Source organism: Gobio gobio (assembly GCF_949357685.1).
Source record: "Gobio gobio genome assembly, chromosome: 7".
Taxonomy (NCBI): domain Eukaryota; kingdom Metazoa; phylum Chordata; class Actinopteri; order Cypriniformes; family Gobionidae; genus Gobio; species Gobio gobio.
Window position 1 is genome coordinate 31,888,913 of NC_137103.1, and position 17,200 is coordinate 31,906,112.

Below are 17,200 nucleotides of genomic sequence, written 5' to 3' on the forward strand. Positions count from 1 at the left end.
TTTGATTGAAACATTTTTATTAATTAATTAATTAATTTAAACAAATAGTTTGAAACCATAAACCCAACAAATAATTCATCCTCATTTGCATTCTATTGTGATAAGTTGATAAAGATGAACTTCACAAAAAAAGACAGGTTTCACCTAACATCAATATATCATCATATTAAACTAAATAATTGCATGTAAATGTGTTAAGAGTAGCAACGGTACAGTACTCAAAGCAAGACCTGTGAGAAACTATCTGAAAGGAAGAAAGAGCAGTTCTAGTCAAAGCTGGTTATCTTCAAGTTTAGCACATGAAAAAACTAAATCATTTTAACTGTCTTTTATCCCCATCAATCATTCAGTAATATGTGATTTAGACTAATGATTACAGACACTTTTATTCTTTATTTGTATAGTTCAGTATTTGTTGCCTTGTTTAAATGATTGTATGAAAATCTAAATTTCAAGCCCCTAATTATTTTTTATGTGCTTTGCATTTTGCTGTGAGCAGCTACACAGGGGTTGATTTGTCGTATATGATCAGGTATTCAGGCAGAGCTTGTTGACCGCTGAAGATGACATGTGTCTGTCCCTGGTCAGACACACTATCATAACGATCCAAAGGATCTTGCTTTATGGCCGGGGGCAAAATGAAATCTGGAGAACCAATCGTGGATCTCCCAGTGAGGACCTGGGCCTGAATGATGTAGATGTACTGCTCATGTTCCTGCTCCTTCCACAGTTTCAGGGCTCCATCCACTGTTCTGCTGAAGTATATTCCACTGCCATACTTTTGCTCTAGAAATGAAGGAAAACCTCTTAAATGAAGATATTGTAACCTGATACCAAACATCACAACATATCATCTGTACTTTAAAAACACTAAATTCACTTTTACAAGATATGCCTTCAAAGGAGAACACAAAAACTTAATTATTCTGAATGTCTTCACATTTGTGTTACCTGCTGGAGGGGCAAACTCTTTCTGAAAGCCTACTCTACAGATGAGATCACAGAACTGAGCTGACACACGCTGGTAGAGGCGCTTCGGTTTGTCTTTAATTCTCTGTCCATTTTTGTTGAACAGTTGCGTCAGCGCAATGTTCTCTAGCTTCTCCACCTGCAACAACCAGTGCAACCACATGCCATTAGATTATTACCACAACACTGTGCTAAAGATCAAGTCATGTCCATTTTTATTTGTACAGTTCTCACACACATTGATTCAAAGCATCAGCTTTAAAGAAATCCATTATGTTGCTGTTTATGATACCTTAATGCATAAGTGTCCACATCTGAGATTTGCTATATAGTATGTTTTTCTGATTTATGTGATTGTACTGTATGTATGGGCATGTATGTGCTGGAATGGATATATTTATAGTAGTTGCGAGTTGGAGTTATTAAAGGGGTGGTAAAACACATTCTTTTGAAGGCTTGACTGTGTTTGTGGGGTGCACTGTAACATGTGTTCATGCTTCGTTTAAAAAAAAATTGCCTTATTTTTCATATATTTGACCTTTATTCTACACTGCTCTGTCCCTCCTTGTAAAACGGTCTGATGCTTTCCGGGTTGTATGAAGCCAGTCCCTCAAAAATACACAGTGGGCTCTGATTGGTTAGCTGGCCCAGTGTGTTGTGATTCGCTAACCGCATAGTGCACGTTTGTCGGAAACGTCACGCCCCTTACCGGAGGCTGTGCTTTGGTCAGTATTAGAAACAACGGCGTCAATAAAACCATATGAGCCCGAATCAGACCCAGAACATTTGAGTGAAGATGATCGAGCAGAACCTGTTCAGTCCTCAAGAGTAAAGACTGCGGATCTATAATGATCGCTACTGAATGGCACTTTAACTTTTGTATTTTTAGAACGATTATAGCCAAATATCTGTCGCAAGAACTAACCCAAAACAAACACTAAGCACTGGCTTTAACTAGTAAGTTAGCCAAATCACACACAGAACCATGTTTAGCATGCCTGTAGATAAACAATACATAAAAGCTCTAATCAAAGAATCATTTACACTAATGTCAGGTTCGCTGTTGAGATTTTAACGTTAGTGTTTGTAACGTTAGGTGTTCGTCGGATAACGTTAAGTATGAATAAGCATTTAACAGACTGGTTTGCAGAACAGCGCTGTCATCTGTTTACTTCCTTGCTACAATGTACAACCTATTACAGGAAAACACATCGATGAAAAATAAATCAGACTTACAGGTTGTGGCCCGTAAACAGCTTCTGTTTGTAAATCCAGCTTTCAGGACAAGCCGTTGTGCATATCCTGTATTGAACTCGCGAAGTTTGTGGAAGTTTGTGTTGTCCTCCGTGAAATGTGCAGCGCGCGCGTCGTGCATCCACGCACCGGCAGTGTTTTTTTCACGCAGCTGACGTTGTGCAAATATGTCATTGAAATCGCGAAGACGGTGGATGTTTTCCTCTGTTAGATGTGCTGCAGGGAGCCCTGCGCGCGCCTGATTCCCCGCTGACTCAAACACACGTGCATATAACATGCTGTATGTTAAACACTCTGCAACGCACCCCCGTCCCAAGGAAGGCTGAACAGAGCAAGTACCCCAGACCTGCAATCCGGATGAAAATAACAGCGTTTCCTTGGCATCGCGGCAACAACACTCCAGCCTAACTATACCACAACAGCGCCGCGATACAAAATGCCCCCCCCTCCCCCCCTTATTTAATATTCTCGGAGGAGGGGTTTATGTAAATATTGAGCCTGGTGATGTCACCAACCCTGGAGGAATGTGTGTAGTCGCCTGCTGGCCGTCTGCTGTAGTTCTTAGAAACTGATTTCTTTAAAAGCAAATATCTCCCTTTGCTTTAAACTTTGAACGTTGTAACTTTAGAGGATGTTGTTTATGCTCAAGCAGCAACATTACACGTTAGCTAAAGTTAGAATAGTGAAATCGTGGTTTACCACCCCTTTAATACATTTTGCTTTGATATGAAGTCTGTAAAGTTTGAAAGTTAAGATTTAAGTTAAATGGGCATGCAATTATACTTAAACAAAAGACATAATGCATAGTACAGAATACAAAATATATTTTTTTATAATACAGTCCCCTAGTGTGCAAGCCAAAGACTAGACTTCCTGAAATGTAGGAAACTAAATTGTAATTACGTGGACTAGATTAAGATAAGCTTTGTTTATTAGCAAATATGACATGTATGGCTCGAATCACATAACAGGTTAAAAAAAAGGCTCAATATCAACATGAAGATACTGTGATGCTCTCTCTGAAAATACAATGTAATGTTTAATGTAGTTTGGAAACTCACTCACCTTGACGATACGGAGCCCAGAAGCCTTTGAGGTTCTCCTTCCTTCTTGGTCACCATATTCCTCACTGCTCACAGGAGTTCTTGCATAAAATGAATTGTTAAGAGGCTTTAAAAGATCCAACAGGCCTGTGGTGTAAAGGAGTAAAAACTGTATTCAGTCATCAGAGACAAAATCTGTATCTGCAATATATTTACATTTAAAGTAATAAAAACATACATGTCCTCTTTATTATGTTCGGTCTTCCGCTGTTGTCTAACAAAACCATGGACTTAAAGCTGAATTTGAGGTTCCTGAATGTCATTTCATCATTCCCTGCTAGATAAGCTTTCTCTAAAGCTGCACTGGTTTCAGGTGTTTGTATCAAAGGTTCATCTTTACAGCTCCAGCGAACCACAGAATACAGAACTTCATGTTCTTCAGATTGGGCAAAGTCCTCCTGGGCCTTACAAAGCATGGACTCCACCTCAATTGCTGCACAGCTGACATCTGAAGGACTTCCAGTGATGGTTATGCCACCATTACCACTCCTGAAAAACTCATTGATGCAAACATTAAACTTGGCTTGGAGAGAAAGCAGGTTTTCATGGTCTTTTTGGTCAAGATATAGGACAAGGTTATTCCTTATTGTCATGTTATTTGATTTATTAAGCATATTAAATGTCCATGCTTTTGCTTCTCTCTGAGCTTCTTTGGAGACACTGTAGAACTCAACAGTGGGTGTTTCATTTGCTGTGGTTTCTTTGGCTGCAGAAGCAAAGCCTGAAATCATTTGAGAGTGATATAAGAACATTTATCTCAGTATTTTTTATGAGTATTGTTGAAGTCCCATAGTAACTTTACCAAATAAAGGCTCAATAATATCTGAGTAACTTAGATCTGAGTAATTTGTCACAAAATAATGGTGAACAATGAAGATGATTATTCTTAATCTGGGCAAATTTGTGACGCTGTGAATTTTTTAAATAAATATTTTTTTGCTTACTTCTTGTCATGTCACTGGGTGAGAATGGGGACTTTGTTTCTTCTTTCCTCCTCTTCATCTCCTTTTCGAAAGCCTGAACATGCAGTGAAATCAAATGTGTGAAAAAAAGATTATTCTATTGCTGAATTGCATTTTTCCTTGATTATTTTTAACATCTGTGCTGCACATCATAACGTTTTAAATGCTGTCACTTTTTGCAGTGGGGACACAAAAATTTAATGTGACAATTTAGATGCAATTAGCATATATCACCATCATCATTTCATCATCTTTTGGGAAGACAACAAAGTATACGTCCAGTTTCCTGCCCAGTTTGGCAAATTCAGCCACAGTGCCCATCATGATTTGAGCCACCTGATTTTTGTCAAAACCCAGATTACCAGTACCAATAGCTGGGAAGGAGATGGACGCGTGTCTCGAAGCAGCGTTTGTCAAACATTCTGAGACAACTTTGGAAAGAATCTACAGATAACAACAAAAGAAACACAGTGGTCAGTGACAATAACGCATTAAAAAATAAAAAAAAAGCTGAATAAAGTGTGCTGAAAAATGTAATCTACCTTAGCTGAATTCGGCTCAGACCTAAAGGCGCATACAGTATGAAAAACTGCTTTACATTTAAGGTCATATCCTTTTGTCTCATAAAGAAGAGCATCTCTGAAACCTTTGCCAGAGTATTTGTGTCTGTAAATCTCGTCTTGAATCTTTCTGCCAGCCTTTTTTAAAATAGCTTTTGAAACCTCTCCATTAGACAAATCACAGTCCTTTGCAATTGTGTTCACAATTACATCAACCTGGAGTTTGAAACAAAGAACAACATAAAAGAAAGAATATCTATGTGAAATATTTTTTTTTTTCTCCACATAACACATTTTTATTTGTTGAACAATTTCATTTTATTATATAAACAAACTTTTCTTTAAACGTCTGAAAATCTTGAGTTGCTAGCTAGTCCTTGACATTATAGTCTTACCTTTTCCTCCTCAATATGGCCCTTTTTAAGGTGCAGTGTTACATTGCCAAACTGCAAACTATTGCTTGAAGAGGAAGTCATGCTCTGGTTTCTGCCTTGCACAGCTCCACTGTATGAGCCAGAGATGCTGGCCGGATCAAAAGTCGCTCTAGTGGCTCTCATCATTTCTTGGACAGAGGGTTCATCATTATTAACAAGACGGATTTCTAAGTTCTTGCCTTGAAACCCATCATATTCTTGGAACTGCTTTATAGCCTTTACAATAATGTCTGCACAGAGATTTCTTGGAAAATGGAAAAGGCCAGAACTCAGAGCAGGAATTGCAACAGAGGAAATGTTTTCACGTACAGCTATTTGTAGAATTCCAATGATAGCATTAAATAAGTAGGGTGTAGCTTGATCAAGCTCCTTCTGGGATGGATTTGGAGACACGGAGGGGCCAACAGCATGTATGATATATGTACATGGGAGATTTCCAGCAAGAGTGAGCACAGCATAACCAGTTTTCACTCTTTGCACTTGCTGTATAATATCATCACTCCATTTCTGGATCATTGGTCCCCCAGCATGACTCAGGGCTTGTGCAAGACCTCCTCCATGCTGTAGCTTCTCATTGGCTGCATTGACCACAGCATCCACTTTATGGCGTGTAAGATCATCTTTCCAGACTGATATTTCCACTCTGCTGGACAGCTTTGTGGAGTACCTCTTCTCAGCTTGTAAGACACCACTGTTACTACAAAAGGAGCCAGCCCTTTCCATATTTTGGAGAATAGCCGTGCAATTAAATTTTGCTTTAACAGCATGGCAAAAAGCACTTTGACACCTTCTCAGAATGGCAGTGTGCTCTGGAACCAGTGGAGTCCGTTGTATGTCACTCATGGCTTGTAGCTTCCTCTATGGGTTGAGAGGTGGGAGTGGGGGTGAAGTATCGACAATTATACAAAAATATCTGACCACAGATTTGCTAGTTAAAATACCCTATTGGAAAGTGTAAAATATTTCTAAGAATTTCTTTCATTATTTGAAACCAATGCTAAAGGATACTACAGAGGCCCTGTCCCAAATGGCCCCCTAAAACCTTGCAGCCTTCCTACGAGGCAGCACTTTCATGATGTAACGCCGCTTTGACTGTCGTGAAGAAGTTCGCTGCGGAACCCGCACTAGCGGGCTCGGCAGAAGTGTGCATCGAGGGCGCATATCGACCACAAAGGGGGCACTCGCGAACATCCTTCTGAGACCTAAAATGCCAAATGGACACCCTACAATCTTGTGGACTTAACGGTCACGTGCAGGCATTGTAAATCCGCAAGACCGTTAGTGCATATGAAGTGTCATCTGGGAAGGGGCTTTAGCATCTTTTAGGAATCTATTAAGATGCTACTAGGGGTGGGCGATAAGGCAAAAATATCACATCACGATTTTCTAGGATCATGAATCATGAACTTGATAAAATATTTTTTTCTATTTACTTCTATTACTACGTTATTTTATCTTTGTTATTAAAAAAGAACAAAGATAAAATTACAAATAATAGAACAAATACAACATGATTCAAATTAAATAAACTGTGCTTTATTTTTATAAGCTACGCATTCAAATAAATGGAATAATCAAATGTAAAAATAAAACAGTGCAAAGACTTATAAATTAAATACATACATTTGTATTAAAGCTACAAAAGTTGTTCAGGCAAGAGCAGTTTTTTTCTGTTTCAGTTGTTTGATTAATATTAAGGACACAGAGAGCAGCAGGTATATTAGGCTGCTGTCACTTCAAGACTTAATCTAATATATGACACACATGCGATTTTATGTAAATGTTTATGTTAACCGTGCTATTACATGCTACTAGATAAAGTGATATTGAATGTTAAAATTGTATTTAGTTCTGAATAAGTCCTACTGAATATTGTGTACTGTTCTACTACACTGTAAAATATTATATGATAAGTTATGACAACATATGTTTTAACATTGCTTTAACTCTTCAAAATCAGTTAAGCAATATTCAACTTGTTCATAAGTTATACAAGATTCGAAAAAAAATTAAAGAAAGAAAAACAAAGTAAAAAATAAATAAAATAAAAGTAAAAATAAAAAAATAAAGTTTAATGTTATTTAAGATTATATGACTTAAACATTCAAAAACCTAAATTAAATTCTTGAAATTCAGTTTGATTTCCACATGGCTTTTAATCATTTTGGTAATCTAAATAGTTCCATGCACTATGTTTTCTAAGAGTTCTAGGGCCCTATTTTATTTTAATCTAAGCGCATGGTCTAAATCGCATGGCGCAAGTGCACTTAGGGCACTTTTGCTAGTTTAACAATGGGAAAAATGGACAGCATGCCCCGTGCATTCTCTTGAGTATGAGTACTGAGTAATGGGTGTGTTTTGGCTGTAACGTGCAATAAACCAATCAGAGTGTCATCTCCCATTCCCTTTAAAAGCCAGTTGCGCTTGCACCATGGTCGATTCACTTTTTACAAGTGCGCGGGGAAAGACTGAACGCTTCTCCAAGTTGTGGAATTATTTTATTTTTAATATTTAAAAATGTTTGTGTGCTGATGTGCATACCTCTGTGTGTAATAAGCAAGGTGTACACCTTATAGGCGCCTATTACTAACACTCTCTTTAAATAACAAAACATGCAAACTGAAAAGGAGATGTTAAATAGCTAGTTGCCATTTACTTTCATTGTAGGCCTATGGAAAAATACAATGAAAGTAAATGGTGGCTAACATTCTGTTTCACAGAAGTAACTGAGTAACTGATGATCAAGAAGTATTGTTTCGTCATTTATGTTACACCCTGACCTAGACCAGGGACCATAACACTCCTTTTTTATTTTAGAGGGACCTATCCCTTTAAACTGCACTATCCATATTTTTACACTATCCCTGTGTCACAATGTCCATACCCATCCTAATAAGTGACATTAGAATAAGTGTGTTCCAAAGCATATGTTGAAAAGAGTGTCAAAATGGTCTACTATTTCCAGTAGATTTTCGAATTGTGGTAGCTAGATAAAGCATGGCGGACCGTACAGGGCTTATGATCATTTACAATCATTTCTATCGCCAAAGGTGCTTACTCCTTGCTTATTTGAGGGAAACAGAGGAGAAAAAACGGTTTCATAAACACCGCACCATAGGGGCTGCCATTGTTGTTTCGCGGGCTATGTCCATCAGAGCTCGTAACTGGGAGTATATCGATCTAGTACGAGTTCACGGGTGGGAAGTCACGGGTTTGACTGCAATTCCAGTGCACTTTTACAGGTAGAAGGTTGGAAAAACACCGGTTACGGGTTGCCTGGAACACAGCACAATATTTGCCTGGATTTTGATTGACAGGCAATCTGACCAATCATAATCTGCCATCCATTCCCCGAATCCGCCATTTTTGTCCGACAAAGCAGTCAAGAGAGTTCAGAGATTAACGTTGGTGGACTTGAACTTGAAAAACAGTGTGTACTGACGTCCTTCCGCGGTTGAAGCAACATTCCTTCTGAAGTTCATTCATGTTTATTTGATACTTTAAATTAACTAGAAGGAAGAGATGATCGGTTCACAAGCAGCTTTAACCGAGGCACTACAGCGACCTGTCAGGGCAGAGATACCATCCCTCCTCCATATTCATAGACTGTGTCCATATTAGGACCTGTTTTTCTTTTGTTTGTTTTTATGTTTTTTGAGCGCACAGTGCTGCCGCTGACGAACGTGCGCTGCATTTCTGCTGCTCAATGAAGTGATGAACCGGCACTTTGACTCCGAATTTTGCTTTATACAGTCGTGTGATATGGGAACATTACAGGTTCAGTGGTGAATCTAGCTGAAAACAGCTGTAAGGTGGAAAATAATCAAAGATATTTGAAATAGAACAAAATCATCTGCTTTGCTGTTAGCAGCCATCGTCGTGATCAAGAGATTTGAAATTGACTTAACACCCTCCCCCTTAACGCCATTAGAGGGACCAGTTGGAGTTAGAAGAACAAAAGAATGGCTGGATGGCAAAAAGGTTTTTACACCTTTGATTCAATGGGGGAAGTTTTGTATGATTGGTTACTTTCAAACGTCTTACGGTTTGGTCTGATTGGTCAGTTTTAAAAGAGTCAGATTTGAATTTGGTGACATCAGGGAAGAGGATAAAAGAGGATTTCAACTGTAGCTCGCTCTCTTTGGATTCTCTGGCTTTCTTTATAGCGAGAGCTACTCTTTAGTTCTCTCTCTCTCTCTCTCTCTCTCTCTCTCTCTATCTCACAGGTAACATTCTAGGCAGAGGCCTACTGAGCATAATTAAGGGTTTATGTTTACATCTATTTGAAACTATTTTAAGTGTAACCATAACTAGAATTTGTGTTTCCTTTTAAAAGAGATTTATGTCTATGATGTAATTGACATTTTACATTTACTTGATTGTTAATAAATTGTTACATTTTGATCCTTTCTGAATTAATCTGTAATTATTAACTATCTCCAATGTGGAACGGTATAATTGCAACAAAGGGTTAAAACGGAACGATTAAATGTATGATTAACTATCAAATATAGATGACCAAACAACCAATTGGCATTCTCTTCTAAATGCGACAACTATGATAAATGGAGTCAGATAAAGAATATTATAATCAAATCCATTCTTCCAGCTGAAACACTGAACGCGTGCTGCCTTCACCGCGTTTCGCTACCGATCCTTGGAACGAATTCATGCGGTCTTACACAGCCGTGAACATGTAAATACATGACAAGGTAAATTGGAAAACGGCAATACACACAACTAGGGCCTACAAACTTGTCAATCTAGCACAACCATTTACCTTGCTGCTACTAACAGTGAAGAAATATGGTGTTTTGGCATAAATGTATTTATTAAAAATGTTGCTATTATTATTTACATTAAATATTGCGGAATATAAATCACTTTTATAGAGGCTGTTTTCGTATTTTCTACATGTTCAATAAAAAATTCAATAGTTTATTATTTATTTATTTTAGAAACCATATACCTATGGTAATGACTCTGAGGAGCATGGCTTTACCTGTGACTACCATGCTCATACAGTTGAATGAAACTGGCAGTTAAACTGTCATTAGGGTAATTAAAGGATAATTCAACAAAACAGCTTTAAAGCCTGGATCCCATGACAAAGCTATTTTCTCTTTAAATGTTCCTACATTAAAAAAATCTCTTGAAAAATATTATTGTTTTTAAAGGGGTAGTTCAGCCCAAAAATGTGATCGTTTACTCACTCTAATGTCATTCCAAACCTGAATGAATTTCTTTCTGTGTAACATAAAAGAAAATAATTTTTAGTGTTTTTTTTGTTTTGTTTTTTGTCTATAAACAATATTCAATGGTATAGCCTGGTTTGGTTGCCAACATTCTTCAAAATATCTTCTTTTGTGTTCCACGGAAGAGAGAAAGTCATACATGTTTGGAATGACATGAGTGTGAGTAAATGATGACAGAATTTAAAAGCAGTAAATTTGCTTTACTGCATCCTAGCTCAAAATCAGTGCTTTACTGTCGAGCGCATTTCTGTGTGACAAAAGTGCAATATTAAGTTTGTTATCTGCATTTGCAGTAAATTCGATAATATACATCATTATTTGTTCCTGTCCTAGTTTTATTTATGTACTCCAATTTAAGGCCCTAACTCCAGCAAAAACATTCACGAGGAACGCATGGGCCGGGTTTGCCAGGGCCGAATTTTAGCCCCAGTCCAGCCCTGTTTCATATTAAAAGTAACCTGCTCTGTCCTGTCTGTCAGTGCGTTGTCACTCCACACTCCTCGATGTGTTTTTCACTGCGTGAGAACGTGATGTGTGGTGTGAGAGCGCGGCTTGTCGGGGGCGGGTCTTTGCGAACGGCGCTTTCGAGGAGGATTCGGTTCAGAACTACAAACACGAGTAAAAAGTGTTTTTAAAAAACTACAAAACATGGCGGATATGCGCGACCGACGGTGATATGTTTAGATAAAGGTTTGACTGATACGTTTAACCTGATAAAAACAGTTAGTTAATGTTTTCTGTGTTATATTTCATCTGCAATAACAATGTGGACTAAAATTATCGTTTGACCATTAACTTTTAAATGCACTGTTATGCAGAGTTCTCCGTATGAACCCGAGACTGCAGACGCAATTGTATGACGTGTTATGTCCCAAAGCCTGTCTACTCTTTTGCTACACACTCAAATGTAAATACTTTTTCTTCACAAAAAGAGCAAGTTATGTTTAGGGCGTAGCCCAAGTAGCCCAGCGGGCAATTGATGTCAAAACGACGTCAAATTGACATCAAACATTGACGTCAAAAAACAGGTCAAAAATGCAAATCAAATTGATGTCAAAAACTTGATGTCAATTTGACATCCACACATTGATGTCTTCCGGACCACCAAAATAATGACACAAAAGTAATAATGTAAGAACAATTTATTCATCAGGCTTATATGTAAAAAATACTATTGCATTTTGGTACATACAATACAGGATTTTGTATCTAGAAACAATATAAAGCAAATTAAAATAGCATGGAAAAAGATGTTTGATGTAGATAAATGTACACCTAATCTGAATCTGAACACAGATCAATCGCTGCCCATTCCCCCATATCTGTAGGGAGCAGATATAGTTCTTCATATGATTTGTTTATATCAGCCTCTGAAGATGCTGGGCTTGACTGCTGTACAGCACCTGAATGAAGATGGAGCAAATATTGTATTACTCGTTTCACAGCATTTAAAGCATTAATACGATTTTCAGCAACCATCACTTGTTTATCATTTATTCACAAAGTAATTTAAACTCTCTAAAGCTAGTGTTATACTTTCTGTGTTGTGCTGCCATTCTAATAATAAAAGACTTTAACTACAGTAGGCTACTGACAGAACTGATCTTTAGCAAACTGTGTGCCGGTTTGTTTTAGCCTATTTATTATTTATTCCACGGTAAGAACACCATAGTCTTGTGATCTGTGGATTTCTAAAAAAGGAAATGATGATGACAAGGATATTAAACCGAGCTGAAAGGTACGGTGTGTCTTTAGCGCCCCAAATACTATGGTGCGTGTCCACTGGTGTGGAGCAGAGCGAGTTTTTTCATTTAATTCCTATAGAAGCTGAGCTTCACGCTCGCACGTGAGGGAGAAGCTCAGCTTCCAAATGAACATAAAAATGAAAACGCTCACTCTGCTCCACACCAGTGGACACACATGCCTAGTCATAGTTTTCAGTCACATGACTGTTGCGAGCCCTGGAGGGCAGCTCCTGCTGCACTATTTCAGTCACTAAAAACAGCAGGACGTTTTTACGACGCATGCGCGAGAATATGACGCAGATCCGGCGTTCGGACACATGACCCAGAAGTGATTTGTTTACAATCAGAGGAAGACACGCGTGTCTAAGCTTTTGGATTCTACATTGATCGTGCTTTAGGTCTCGGCGTAGTTCTCAAAATTGGACTAAAGTGTGCATTTCATGGATTCCCGAACGCTGGCGCCACGTCATATTCTCGCGCATGCGTCGTGGAGGCACACACGGAAGGGAAGAACAAGCTGGATAAAGGTGTTATTTTGATTTTTTTTTGCGCACAAAAACTATTGTCGTCACTGTGGTGAGATGGACTTTGTAACGACGTTTTTAGTGCCTTTTATGCGTCCTGGGAGAGGAAATGTACTGAATGCCAATGGAGGCCTGTCTGAAGCCTTTCTCAGCATCAGCTTTACACTAAAATATCTTCATTTGTGTTCCGAATATGAACGGAGGTCTGACGGGTGTCGAACGACATGAGGGTGAGTAATTAATGACAGAATTTTCATTTTTGGGTGAACTAACCCTTTAACATGAAACACACTATAGGGTGAGTTGCACCAACATTCAATTAAATGGTTAGTTCACCCAAAAATGTAAATTCTGTCATTAATTACTTACCCTCATGTTGTTCGACACCCGTTAGACCTTGGTTCATCTTCAGACACATTAAAATATTTTAGTTGAAATCCGATGGCTGAGAAAGGCCTCCATTGGCAGCAATGACATTTCCTCTCTCAAGACCCATAAAAGGTACTTAAGACGTTGTTAAAAAGTCCTTCTCACTGCAGTGGTTCTACAATAATTTAATGAAGCGTTCTTGTGTCCCGTCTGGGCCTCTGACGTGAACGCGAGAATATGACGTAGAGCCGAAAGCGAGGAGCTTTGTTTACAAGCAGAGGAAGACTCGCCGTATCTAAGCTGCTATCTAATCTACATTGATTGTGCTTTAGGTCTTGGCTTAGTGCTCAAATGGTGCTAAAGTGTGCATTTCCTGGATGCCCGAACGCCGGCTCTACGTCATATTCTCGTCCATGCGTCATGGTGCTTAGTGTATGGAGGCCTTTCTGAGCCATCAGATTTCAACAAAAAATCCGTTGTTCATCTTAATTCGTGTTCCGAAGATGAACAAAGGTCTTAGTGGACTAATGTAGCATTAGATTTCAATTTTGAATAAATGTTGTTGAATAAAAAAAAATCTATATTAAGCAGCACAACTGTTTCCATTATTAATAATAACTGAGCAGCAAATCATTCGAATGATTTCTGAAGGATCATGTGACACTGACAACTGGAGTAATGATGCTGAAAATACAGCTTTGATCACAGGAATACATTACGCTTAAAAATATATTCAAATAGAAAACAGGTGTTTTAATACTCTTTCACAATGTTATTGTCTTTACTGTACTTTTAATCAAATACATGCAGTCTTGGTGGGCATTAGATACTTTTTTCAAAGATATACAACACCAACAACACCAAACTTTTGAACGTGTATGTTTGAGGTTTCACTTACTAGTCACATGGTTCATAGCGCCTTAAGAGATGTCCAATAGGAGATCCACTCCAACTCTGCTACGGTGCAGGGCTTCAACCTGGAAAGCATCAACATAAACAATTTATCACAGAGCAAACAATATTTAGTATACAATGCCAGGTGTATTAAAAGGAAAGAAGCTACAGCAGAGGTGAAATGTGAGAAAGAAAGGTAAAAAAAAAAGATCTTTCTCAGAAAAGAGAAAGATTAATACAGAACATATTTCTGTTATTCTTAGGGTATCAGAATTTATGTTTTTAGTTACTTACTTATTCATTTAATATTGTTCATACAGCGTCACTTATATTTGGATGTCAAAGCCTTCTAAAATAAATTAAATAAATAAAACATTTAATATGAGAAAATAAAGAGAAGATAGATGTATGTGATAGGTGAAAAATATTGTTCAAATGGATATGAGATTAATTAACTTCTTCAGTTCACCTGTGTTTCCTACTTCTCTGTCAGCAGCTTCCTTCAGACATGTTGGGATCTTGAGAGCTTCCCCTCTGTTGTAACGTTAGAGGGGTTATTTTGTCCTTCCTGAAATCACAGAACATTTTTATCAATATTTTAACCAGTTTCAGCCAATTTTCGCGATCGCATTTTTTTCTGTGTAAGTGATGTCATCGATTAACATTTAACGTTACTGTAAATTAATTAGCCAACTTCTAATGACCCATTCAATTGGCAGCAAAACCTTTACAAAAACTATCAAAACCTGTCATCTACCATAAATATTTGATTAAAAGTCCAAACTTTTATAAACAAGAGCTTACGTTAACGTTAACTTAACGTTACCTGTTCTGAGACGGTTGAGATGCTAATGAACTTCGAAGACACTAAAGTTACATTTCTATAAAGTAAATATTCAACAGAAGCGTCAATTACACGTAAGAAAAGGGTCAGGAACAGTTGTGTGTATTATTTGTGTAAATTTACAGACTAAACTCACCTGAAAGCAGTGAAAACAAAGCGACAGAGGGAGCTTTGCAGCTTGTCGGTTGGTTGTCAGCTGTTGCTTGCTGCGCCGTTTCCATGGCAACTCTGCGCGCTCCAGTGTTTGAAATCGAGTTGAATGTTCAACGCGCACGCCCATTAAAACACGTCAAAGTCACGCAGCATTTACAAACATAAGCATTTATAATTAACGCATTACATTTTACTGCAAAATGCCACTCCTCCACGTGAAAGTGGGACAATTGTGGCACTTTTATCATTTAAGATTTTTTTTATTGTTGTCTTTGCAAACACGATTTTAAAACATTGATTCATGTAAAATATGTTACAAATCCAACACAGTTCGAAAGGAAATGCCAAATGGATGCGTTTTGAGGCCTCAGTTAAGAAAAAATACTTAAACTTAAAGAAAAATAATTACTAAATATTGATGTCAATGTGATGTCAATATGACATCAATTTGATATCTAAAACATGACATTGATTTGATGTAAATTGAACGTCAAAAATTTTGGCCAACATGTCCATAAAATTAATTTTAGTGCGGGATTAACTTCCGATTTTCACCCAATTAACACTGGAAGAAATTGCTGTCCAAACTGAATTTAAAATGGTGTGTACAGTATATTGGTCAAGTCTTGACTCATATTTGACGTCAAATTGACATCAAGGTGCCCGCTGGGAGGCGAATTGGGACGCAGCATAGAACAACAACAAAACTGGCCGCAAAACAAAACACTAAAAATTAAGGGAGTAAAACTATAGGCCAAGTTTAAGTTATTGGTTTTCAACAATCAACCATTTAAAGCATAGGCTACACGTCGTGTAGCTAACAACGAAGCGTGTCCTTGTGCAAAAAAAAATAAATCCTGATCGCTATCACCCAGCGGGCAATTGATGTCAAAACGACGTCAAATTGACATCAAACATTGACGTCAAAAAACAGGTCAAAAATGCAAATCAAATTGATGTCAAAAACTTGATGTCAATTTGACATCCACACATTGATGTCTTCTTGACCACCAAAATAATGACCCAAAAGTAATAATGCAAGAACAATTTATTTATCAGGCTTATATGTAAAAAATACTAATGCATTTTGGTACACACAATACAGGATTTTGTATCAAGAGACAACGTAAAGCAAATTAAAATAGCATGGAAAAGATGATTGATGTAGATAAATGTACACCTAATCTGAATACAGATCAATCGCTGCCCATTCCCCCATATCTGTCAGGAGCAGATATAGTTCTCCATATGATTTTGTTTATATCAGCCTCTGAAGATGCTGGGCTTGACTGCTGTACAGCACCTGAATGAAGATGGAGCAAATATTGTATTACGTGTTTCACAGCATTTAAAGCATAAATACTATTTTCAGCAACCATCACTTGTTCATCATTTATTCACAAAGTAATTTAAACTCTCTAAAGCTAGTGTTATACTTTCTGTGTTGTGCTGCCATTCTAATAATACATGACTAGTTAACTACAGTAGGCTACTGTAGCACCTGCTGCACTATTTCAGTCACTAAAAACAGCAGGACGTTTTTAAAATGTTTAACGTGAAACACACTATAGGGTGAGTTGCACCAATAAGGATTCAATTAAATGGTTAGTTCACCCAAAAATGTAAATTCTGTCATTAATTACTTACCCTCATGTTGTTCGACACCCATTAGACCTTGGTTCATCTTCAGACACATTAAAATATTTTAGTTGAAATCCGATGGCTGAGAAAGGCCTCCATTGGCAGCAATGACATTTCCTCTCTCAAGACCCTTAAAAGGTACTTAAGACGTTAAAAAGTCATTCTCACTGCAGTGGTTCTACAATAATTTAATGAAGCGACGAGAATAGTTTTTGTGCGCAAAAGAAAAATCAAAATAACGACTTTATTCAAAAGTTCTTGTGTTCCGTCTGGGCCTCTGACGTGAACTCGTGAAGCACAACGACGCATGCGCGAGAATATGACGTAGAGCCGAAAGCGAGGAGCTTTGTTTACAAGCAGAGGAAGACGCGCCATATCTAAGCTGCTGAATTCTACATTGATTGTGCTTTAGGTCTTGGCTTAGAGTGCTCAAATGGTGCTAAAGCGTGCATTTCCTGGATGCCCGAACGACGGCTCTACGTCATATTCTCGT

The 17,200-nt window shown here is 37.8% G+C and overlaps 1 protein-coding gene across 1 annotated transcript in view; it reads right to left on the minus strand.

Annotated features, from left to right (window-relative positions):
• The window catches only part of LOC307129480 (protein mono-ADP-ribosyltransferase PARP9-like), a 19,815-nt gene continuing 2,615 nt past the window's right edge, over positions 1-17,200 (minus strand). Inside the window, exons 2-9 of the mRNA XM_079821930.1 lie at positions 5,244-6,140; positions 4,831-5,064; positions 4,523-4,732; positions 4,271-4,343; positions 3,505-4,047; positions 3,289-3,413; positions 952-1,108; positions 1-786 (exon numbers count right to left, since the gene is read on the minus strand). Coding sequence (XP_079678056.1) covers positions 500-786; positions 952-1,108; positions 3,289-3,413; positions 3,505-4,047; positions 4,271-4,343; positions 4,523-4,732; positions 4,831-5,064; positions 5,244-6,125 — 2,511 coding nt within the window. The 5' untranslated portion in view covers positions 6,126-6,140 and the 3' untranslated portion in view covers positions 1-499. The remainder of the gene's footprint in view (positions 787-951; positions 1,109-3,288; positions 3,414-3,504; positions 4,048-4,270; positions 4,344-4,522; positions 4,733-4,830; positions 5,065-5,243; positions 6,141-17,200) is intronic.